The 10,756-nt window shown below is 45.0% G+C and overlaps 1 protein-coding gene across 5 annotated transcripts in view; it reads right to left on the bottom strand.

Annotated features, from left to right (window-relative positions):
• OSBPL10 (oxysterol binding protein like 10) overlaps positions 1-10,756 on the bottom strand; it is a 291,181-nt gene that overhangs the window by 191,921 nt on the left and 88,504 nt on the right. For all 5 annotated transcript variants that reach the window (XM_044753886.2, XM_070492566.1, XM_014827171.3 and 2 more), the window contains exon 2: positions 1,545-1,720. In XM_044753886.2, the coding sequence (XP_044609821.1) occupies positions 1,545-1,720 (176 nt within the window). The remainder of the gene's footprint in view (positions 1-1,544; positions 1,721-10,756) is intronic.

The raw sequence follows: 10,756 nt of genomic DNA, 5'->3' as shown, positions 1-10,756 counted from the left end.
GTCATTATTTCACATAAATAATGAATTTTTTATATTTGCTATTAAAACTACCCTTAAAAAAAAAAAAAAAAAACCCTGGGGTTTCAGCATCCAGAAAATAACAACAACTCTAAGGCAAAATGAGATGGCTCAATTGTCAAATTAGTTGGATTTTCCTTTTATATGGGTTTGTGTCATTTTATAAACCACAAGCAGGGGGTAAAGTGCCATTAAGTCTTTCACCTGCTACTGTTTCTGCTCTAACAATTTATTAAGCAATAAACAGTGCAGCGAAACCAAGGACCCTATAAATCTAGCCAGCTGCAGCACGCACTGCATGAATCTCAAAAGAGAACATGAATCTTACCACGTTTCTCAAAACTGGAAAACTTTCTTCTTCAACTATAGGCATTTTTATTTCATAGGCTTTTGAATTGTTTTATAGATTCTGAAATATGACTTGTATATAGATAATAAAGAAACATTAGCCTATTCCGCCTCTTGGTGGTAAAGCCTGGAGATAGAACAGGGAAGACTGGACAGCGAGGTGAGGAATCGAGGCCCCCGGGCTGGCTTTGCAGAGGCGATGTATTATGGTCAGTTCCCAGGGGTCAAGGAGAAATAACAAGGAGCCTTTTCTTTGTACACAGCCCTTACTTGGGCAAAGAAAAATGTCATTAAGAAGGCAGAATTATCAACCACCTCCCAATACTTAACACATACTACCTTTCCTCAGACCCTAATAACACTGTGTGTGTGTGCACACAGCCGCGCAAACATGTGGACTTGGATTTTTGTTTTTGTTGTTATTTTAAAAAACTGACAATTTTTCTGGCAATGCAACTGCAAAAGAATGCTGGAAGAATGATCTAGCAACCAAATTATACTGCTACAGTCAAATCCGGCATTCCTGAAAGCCTGTGTGATGGACTTGCCGTGGGGGTGACAGGACCTACAGTTATGGCCAAGTGCTGGACTCCCTCGAAAGTCATCCTCACTGATGAGGATGCTGGGCAGACATCAGTTTTCAAGAAGCAAAGAGAAGAGGAGAAAGCATACAAGAGGAAATTAACTCAACACCAGCTGGCTTGACCAGGCTCACTACAACGGATTAACATAAGTGAAGGGGCCCTTTACCAAGAGATGGTTCCAGAGAAACTGTAGGGCGAGGGCATGATGACCCTCGAAAGGCATGTTTTGTCCTATCAGCACAAAGGGCCTACAGGGCACTAGAGTGAAGATTCATACTATAAGGTCAAAGGAGATACACACTGAGCTAACATGAAAATCGGCAGAGGTCCTAGGGCTCAGCTGGGTTTGCAATCCTTCACCTCTCCTTTGTCCTTATTTCCTCAGTTAACTAGGGCAAATGTTTCCTCACATCAGGCCCTCTCCCCATCCCAGGGGTAAGAGAGGCAGCATCCGTCTGTCACTACAGAGCCCTCAAACACAGCAAACTGTTAAAGGTGATTTTCAAAAAAGATCAAAAACCAAGAGAGCCATCACCATGGTAATCATGAAGGTAGCCCACGCCGCCAGTTTGGAAAGTGAGCAGAACAACGTACCTCTCAGTTTGTACATCTCCCCGTTAGCGGAGTACACGACCAGCATGTGGGGAGCTTCGTCGCTCAGGGAGACTATGGCTCCGGATAAAGACAAGGCTCCTCGAGGCTTCTGGTGTTTGCTTTGCTCATTCACAAAATACTGCAGGATGCCAGCCTCAAAATCCAGCACAAAGTACCTGTGCAGAGAAACCACAGTGCATCATTTTTCACCCCAGCCCATTCCTCATAGCAAAGAAGGAAAGGAAGGTAATCCTTACATTGACATCAAGGCTCCAAACCCAGGAAGCTGGCAACCAGAAGTCCCTCCCAGGCGCCCCACGGAAGTCAGTCCCCAAATAGGGAGAGAGCACTTGATTCAGAAGTCAGAATGGAGCTGGTAACAGCCACTACGGGAAAGGGCCAGGTCCATTCAGGATTGGGTACGACACCCACCACTCCCCCTGGGGCCCATGGACACCAGAGTAAACCTCAGAATGGCAAAGATAGCAGATGCATTGCCACAGACTGCGATACCATGCTCCATATGACTTCAGAGAACAGCTGGAATTCACTACGCCCCGAAGAGCAGCTGTGTTACACCTTGTTGTACTCTCAGTCTATCAGCTAGGAAATAGATAAGACAACTTCCCCTTCTCCACCAGGATGGTAATGTCTTCACCTGAGTCTCAAATTCTTCCTGTGGCCTAGAGGCTCAGCACAGCCCCTGCCAACTTTTCCACCTTGTCACTTTCTGTTCCACCCACACTCACCTTTCTTTTCCTCCCTCATCTTCACCAAGTTCTCTCTCACCACAGGACCTTTGCCCATGCTGTTCCCCCATCTGGAGCAGTTACTCAAAGTCTACTCCACAAATTTTGATGGCCCACAAATTATACCAGTCCATGACAGCTTTTTGAAACTTTTCCTGCAATTTGGTTTTGCTTCAACATTCAACTGCCTGATCAGTGGATGTGTCTCATTACACAGTCCAGATGTTGTGCAACACACACAGCACATAGCACAAACAAGCTACATACTAGTCATGAATCAACCACAATGCAATTGAGGGGGCAAGTCCTTCACGCCAGTTTGAGAAATACCTGACCAGAATGCTATTCCCTCCACCTAGAATTTGGTTCAACTTCCCATGTTAACTCCTTAGCCTTCAGGAAAAACTCACGTACCACCAACTTGAGAAAGCTTCCCCTAACCAGGTCATGCACCCCTCCCACAAGCTCTCAGGCACCTGGAAATAGCCCTTCACGCCACTGGCTGTGGGAGTCTACATTTGGAGGATTACCCAATTCAACATCGTTCCCACACTAGACTCTGCGCTCCTTGGAGGCAGAAGTGTGTTCCCCCCCAGGGCCCAGCACAGTGGCTGATGCTTCGCTGCTACTCTGGTAACATTAATTCAGTGAAGAAATGAAGGGGGTAAAACTAACCAATTCCACAGTTTCCAACCTGCACACCAAAGCACCTAGCTCACTACTGAGAACTCAGAGGCACTGCAGAATACTGACGTTTCTGAGGGGTACATGGCCATACTCAGCATGGGTCAGAGACCGTGCCTACCCACTTAGAGAGTTTTCAGACTCGGTATTAGATGGCGCTACGTTCCTTGCAATGACATCGTATCTTTGCAAAGGTGGGTTTTCAGCAGGTGCTGGGATAAAAAGCAAACACAACATGGAACAGGAAAAGAGGAGAGCGATGCCCACAGGGGTCCAAGGTTTGAGAAGCTGTGCAGTACCCGCAGGTCCACACATCCCATCAATATGTAATTGTGGGTATTTAACAGGGAATTAAAATATATTTCTCTCCATTTATGTTATTTTTTCCAATGGGTACTGAGGTGTTAAGATATAAATTTGCATGAAGTATTTAGAGCTCACCACTTAATAATGAAAACGTAGGATTTTTTTAACCTATGAAGACCACGAACAAGAAAGCTTATAAACCTCTGACCTAATTCCTTCTCAGAGCAATCTAACAGATGGACATTATTATCCCCATTTTACAGCTACCCCAAATCTCAAAGAAGGTCTAGATCCGAGTCCTGCTGGTTTGTGTCCCAGCGTCCAGGCGTGGTCCACTCCAGCAGTCACACACACTCTTCATTCTCAGGTAAGGCCTCCCCTCGTCACTTTCCCCAAGCCACCTCTCCCGTAGCTACTTAGGTACTTTATTCCCCCAACCTTCCTGCCCCAGCAGAGCTGATGGAGCTGAAAGCTCCTTTCCTGGCAACAGAGGTCCCTATTCATCCCCCTCCCACAGAGCAAGGGGCAGCCGTCTCACTAGCACCTGACTGCCCAGGCCTCGACCCTCCAAAACTCCAATCCTCTAAGAAATCCTCCACTTTTACTACTTTTAACATTCCAAACGGCCTGGCCAAGACAATTTTACTCCTCTCCTTCCCTCCTATCTCTTCTGTCACTATGATAAAGATAGACTTCTGGTTTTCATGATTAATATGGATAAATCAAGACACAAAGATGTGTCATAGGGGCCAGCCCTATGGCCTAGCGATTAAGTTCACACGCTCCACTTTGGTGGCCCAGGTTCGAAGGTTCAGATCCCAGATGCAGACCTACACTTCTCATCAGCTATGCTGTGGTGGCAACCCACATATAAAGTGGAGGAAGATCAGCATAGATGTTACCTCAGGGACAATCTTCCTCAAGTGGAAAAAAAAAAAAGAGGAAGACTGGGAACAGATGTTAGCTCAGGGCTAATCTTCCTCAGCAAAAAAAAAAAAAAAAAAGTCACATACCAGGGCTATTCCAAGTGTGGTCCCCAGCCCAGCAGTATCAACATCACTTGGGAGTTTATTTGGCATGTAAATTCTTGGCCCCCATCCAAGACCTGCTGAGTCAGAAACTGGGGGAGGGGCCCAGGAAGCTGTATTTTAACAAGCTTCCAGGTGATTCTGATGCAGCTAAAGTTTGAGAAGCACTGGCCTAAACTAATAGCCCATCGTCAAGTCCCTGTCCTCCTCTTCAGAAGACACAGACAGAATATATTCCCCAGCTATCCTTGCAATCAGGACGTGGCTATTTGAGCTTTAGCCAACGGAATGTGCACAGAAGTAACGCAGGCCTGGCCCACAACATACAGACAGACACACTCATACACATTCTCTCTCTCTCTCACACACACAGGTTGGAATGGAGACAACCTACAGGGAAACTTGGGAGCCCCACAATGCATACGGCAAAGACAAGAGGGAAGGAGCCTGGGGCCCCAAGTCACCCCCTGGCAGAGAGTCACCAGCTGAGCAGCACCCATGTCACACTGCTACATGAATGAGAAACGTCTGTGTCATTAGGCCACTAAGATCAGGATCTCCTACAGCAGCTAGTCTTACAAACTCACAAAAAACATCTTTGTTAAATTTCTATTTTTTATGTCCTTCTCCGTGAAGTTTGCTCCTACTCCTTTATGTGGGACAAAAACCCAACTCCTTCAATGAGGGAAGAATGAGTGTAATGTCTTTTTCTCTTCTTCTTCTTTCCTCCAAAGCCTCCCACTACACAGTTGTATACCCTAGTTGCAGGCCCCTCGCGTTGTGCTATGTGGGACGCCGCCTCAGCATGGCCTGACGAGTGGTACCAAGTCTGCACCCAGGATCTGAACTGGCGAAACCCTGGGCCGCTGAAGCTGAGCACTAACTTAACCACTCGAGCACAGGGCCGGCCCCCAAGCGTAATTTCTGAGCTGCCAATGGTCAATTTATTTACGTGCTGACCGTGCCTTCTCTTCGTGAGTAAATGTTTTCAACCTGACCTACATTTAACATCACCGTGACTGTAGCTATGCAGACACTGCTCCTGGCAAGTCAGAACATGAGCAGCAATAATCCTTCCAAGTGTAGGGAAGAAATCGTGGCTCCAACTACAGCACTCTGTGTCCCCCCATCCTAGGCAGAACTGTGGCATCCTCCATTGACAAACATGCCACCTTTACACAGGGGGAAGCAGAAAAGGAAGGATCATCTGAATAGGCTTCAAGAAAAAGGCACACGCCGTTGGTTGGAACGGAGAAAGGGCTTCCTCCTTACTGCTTCTACCAACTTACCTACTGGAACCTGTCGGCCTTCCTCCCTCCCAGAGGCAGCTTGCCAAACACACCCTGTTCAAACAAGTAACCGTATATTTGCAAAGGACATTATTCAGAAGCTCGTACAAAGAGATGAATTGCATGTTTTTCCCCAATAAGGATGACAGAATAACCAACTGATGTCACATTATGCAGGATATGGGGACACATTAATGATTTTTCATGTTACCTATTTCAAACTGACATCTTAATTCTAACCTACCTCAGATGGAAAATAACATATTTCCGCTACTTCCTAAAACAGTTTAAATGCAAATGCACAGGTTTGAATCACGTGCATAACGAAGGTCATCAATAATGTGCTCCTTTTCTAAGGACAGTTAAAAATTCTATCATCTTTGGAAGGGATGAAGGGAGAATATCTGATTAAAAATTGCAACAGACTAAACACCAAGTGTCTTTCAGGACGGCTTCCGGAAGTTAAGATACAGGTAAGAGCTGTCCGTACAGCACTAGGAAGGGCAACTCCTGTCGGTCACATCCCCTGGGAGGAGAGAGATTACACTGGGGTTCCTGCAGGGCCATGGCTGTGAGGCACCGCTGTTCCCAGCCTGAAGCACTATCTGAAAGTCACAGCTTTCCTTCTAAATGGGCAAGTTAACCATACTTCTGGACCAGGCTCCATGAAACCAAGTGAAATTGCTAGATAAAATCCTGAAACATTCTCAAAGGTCTTCCCTTCTAGAGAAATGAATCAGACAACCCTGATTCCTAGTTTGTTCTTTTTAAATGCGTGTCTTTGAGCTTTACATGCAACTGGACTGATGTGTGGGTAACTTCAGTGTATACAGACAGAGCATATTTTATTTGCTATGTTAACAAACCAAAGAATGTGCTGGGGAGAGAAAAGAGAGAATGAGGGGAGAAATCAAACAAACCTGGAAGAGAGCCATCTTAATTCTTATCAGGCCGGCTTCTTGGCACCCTTGCCCAATTCCAAAGCTGGGAGCCAGGGCAAATGGCAGGCCCGCTCCTTGGAAGGCCTGAGGACAAGCCATTGCCTGCTACTACCCTTCAGACAAACCCCAATGCTCTAGAAAGACCACACAAGTGCACACACACACACTAACACACATACATACTCACACTGATACCCAGATACTCACGTGTGCTCACATTCACACCTGTACAGATACTTGCAGTCATGCTCACTCTCATGCGCTCACATCCACTCTTGAACCCATGCATTCCACACTGTACACACTCACAGACGTGCAAACACATTCACACTCACTTCACATACTCTTACTCACTTCCACACACACATACACACAAAGCAGCCCCCTCCCCATCACTGCTTTCCGAGTCTCACCTCTGAGGGTTGTCTACACCTGTAGCCTTTTAACTCCCACCCCCATCTGCTGATAGAGTTTCATTAAGGTTCAACTTTAGGATCTAAAAGTTGAAAAACATACTTTTTTTCCCTTTTTTTTTTTTTTTACTTTGGGAGAGGAAAGAAACCAGGCCTAGGAACACACCAACAGCCATTAGCCAAACTCCAGCTAGAAGCAGACACATACAGGGAAAGGATCCGGGGGTGGGACCGGCATCGGGAAAGAACCTCATTAATGCTGACAGGCAGAAGTTACAACCAAACTACAAGAGAATTACAAAGAGGAAAAAAACGCAGTCAAAAAAATCTTTTGAAGAGGAACTTTGCTAGACAGGCTGCTCCTGACAAAAAGCTAAATCATTTCATCTAAATTTAAAAGTGAAAATTAAAATGACAAGAATAAAGGGCCTGACAAAGGGAGGTTACCGCCCTCTCCTTGATGACTGAGAGGGACACCTTTCATACTCACGTTACTGTTACCTCCGAGAGGGTGTCAGGACTCTTCCTGTTCCCCAGGAGCCTCAGCCCCCATCCCCACGCCAGAGACTAGGGCCAGAGCTACCCAGGCCCCCTGCCTACCAGGCCCACCATCCCCCACGTGAAAGAGGAACAAGGACCACGTCCCCAACTGACCGCAGCCTCTTGGGCATGAGGTCCTTCCTTCTGGGATCTGCCTCACCTTCCCCAGCTACTCTGTCTTCTGAGAACCACCTGTTCCAAGCTGCTGGAACCCACCAGACATGGCCTGTGCTCCGACTTCCAGACCCTACCTTGTCCTGACCAGTGACAACAATGACCTTGTTCTGCAGTTTAAGATCCCTTCTTAAGGATTTACTGCCTGACTCTCCCAGCATCCCAGTCCACACTCCAACAACACACCAAAATGGCAGAGACAGAGACCCTCTTGCAGAGGCGTGGACTTCTCCCCGCTCCTCACAGTCCCGTGCCCCTGGAGGACTTGACCAGTACAGCAGGCACGCAGCTGCCAGGAGTGGTTCTTGCCAGCACTGTGCGTACTGACTCTTGAGCCTTCAAGTGCCTTCCAAATTCCCTTCTGCCCACAATCACTGGAAATCGCACCACTTCTGAGATCTAGAATCCCTGTGTTTCTAAACCCTCCAATCTACTGCTTACAGAAAATAAAAACTCAGGGAAAATCAGAAAACTAAGCATACTCAGTATGTGAAGGGAGGGGAATATCAAATTGTGGATGCATTTTCCTAAGTTTATCTTAAGTCTTCAAAAGTAGTATCATCTGTTGGTCATTTATTGAGCCCTCTCATCTTCAGAGATCAACACATTAAAGTTCTCCAAAAAGTTACCTCACTGGAGCTGCCAGTCTCAAGAGAGGATGTCTAGGGGCCGGCCCGGTGACCTAGCAGTTAAGTTCACACGTTCCGCTTCTTGGCGGCCCGGGGTTCACCAGGTCAGATCCCAGGTGTGGACATGTCACCACTGGCAAAAGCCATGCTGTGGTAGGCGTCCCACGTATAAAATAGAGGAAGATGGGCACGGATGTTAGCTCAGAGCCAGTCTTCCTCAGCAAAAACAGGAGCATTGGTAGATGTTAGCTCAGGGCTAGTCTTCCTCAAAAAAAAAAAAAGAATGTCTACGCATCCCCAGGTGGACCTGTAACACCTTGATCATTGTGGCCTCCCCACCTCAGAAGAGTTCACATTCAAAACCCTTAGAGTTTCTGGCTTGGAAGAGAAGAATAAATCTTGCGGAATTTCTCTCACGATAACCAAACTTCCTGAAAAAGAAGATGCTGGATCCTAGGGCCAAAACCTCACAACAGGTTCCAAGGCAGAGCATCGGCAGGCAACCTCGATCCTAGCCAAGCTTTAAAGTTTGGAATCCTCTCAACTCACAGAATTTGTGGCCGTGGCTGGAGAAATGCAGGCGCCTTCTCACATCTCTCAGCTACCTACTACTCATGTGCGACCAGAGATTTCCACCACTGCCACCACCATCCCCCAAACCAGGAAGAGAAAGAGATTCCAACATACTCCAGAAAGTCCTAAATTGTCAGAGGGCCCCAAGGTTCATCACCAACCAGGGGACAAATATACTCTATTACATAAGCACTCCACCCATCATTAAACATATTAGGTGTGCACTACAACAAGTTCAACCCCAATATATCAGAAAAATTTACCATAATGTGGTCTGTCTACAGCAGAACCACTATGCTAGCCTTCAGGCATCTTAAAGCTATACGAACTAAACCATTCATAAAAATCATTGCTGGGGCCAGCCCCGTGGCCGAGTGGTTAAGTTCGCATGCTCAGCTTCAGCGGCCCAGGGTTTCACTGGTTTGGATCCTGGGCAGACATGGCACCGCTCATCAGGCCATGCTGAAGCGGCATCCCACACAGCACAACCAGAGGCACTCACAACTAGCATATACAACTGTGTACTGGGGGGCTTTGGAGAGAAGCTAAAAAAAAAAAAAAAAAAAAAAGGATTGGCACCTGAGCTAACATCTGTTGCCAATCATTAAAAAAAAAATCATTGCTAATGTTTACAGGGCACTTTCTCTGTGTCATACATTGTGTGCTGCACATATTAACTCGTTTATAGCTCCCGCTAATCCCAGGAAGTAGATGTGATCAGAACCTCTTTCTACAGACAAAAAACTTCAGGCAAAGTTAACAACGTGCTCAAGATCTTACACACAGAGAAAATGATGGGCGGGCCCAGATTTTAACCTAGGCAATCCGGCTTCGTAGCCCATGGCTCTAAATCATTAAGATGTTGTGTGTTGATTAAAATACAGTTTCTACTGCAAAGATCCAAAAACATAGGGTCAAAAACACATAAAGCAAACTGATAGACATATAAGAAGAAAATCAAACACAATCACATTGGGAGATTTTAGAATCCTCCTATCACCCAGTATTTGACAGACATGCAGAAAACATAAGAATATAAATTCAAAGCACTACAATCACAAGTTTTAAGTTTTACAAATTATATGCCCCAAGGAAAAATAGGACTTTTTAAATGTGCATGGAACATTTTCCAAAACAGCTAAAAGAACCATCGAACATTCGAAAGTAGAAATTTTACAGTTCTAATTCTTTAACTACACCGTATAGCAAAATAAACGTCTAGTATGATAAAGACAAATTTTTTTAAAAAATACATAGGATTACTTTTAATAATGTAATATATGATATATAATTAATTATAATATAATTATATATACTTTATAATTATACCATATGTATTATATAACAATTTTCTGTTATTAGTATTATGAGAAAATATCGGTGAATACTTTTAAACTGTTAGGTGGGGAGGGCATGACGAGAGGCAAAACCATTAAGTATGACACACATTTCTAAATAAAAAATAAAAACATCTCTGAAGTAAAAAAAATCCATAAATTAAATTTTAAAACAACCAATAAAGTAGAGTTTTAAAACCAGAACGTTAATGTCTGTCTTCTAAAAAGAACGTTTCTTACAGTTTCAGTGAGCTACTTTCTGCTTCTGAATCAGGCGGGCAGCTTGGTAAAAGTATGGATTCCTGACTCCCTACCCACATCTAGAGAATCACAGTCTCTGTGGATGAGGTCAGGAAATCAGGAATGTGAATTTCAAAGTTTCCCTAAATTACCCTAAAGTATCAGAACCAGTGCAAAATCAGAGTCAGGATAAAACCTCACAGTGTTATTCATCACCCTGTTTTTCTTCTAGTCTTTTAAGCTTTTCCCCCTAATCATTCATTCAGCAAACATCTGAGAACCCACGTGCCCATACAACCAAGCAGAATA

The sequence above is a fragment of the Equus asinus genome, chromosome 21, assembly GCF_041296235.1.
Source record: "Equus asinus isolate D_3611 breed Donkey chromosome 21, EquAss-T2T_v2, whole genome shotgun sequence".
Taxonomy (NCBI): Eukaryota; Metazoa; Chordata; class Mammalia; order Perissodactyla; family Equidae; genus Equus; species Equus asinus.
The sequence above is the reverse complement of the archived record's forward strand: the minus strand, read 5'-3'. Positions and strand labels throughout refer to the sequence as shown.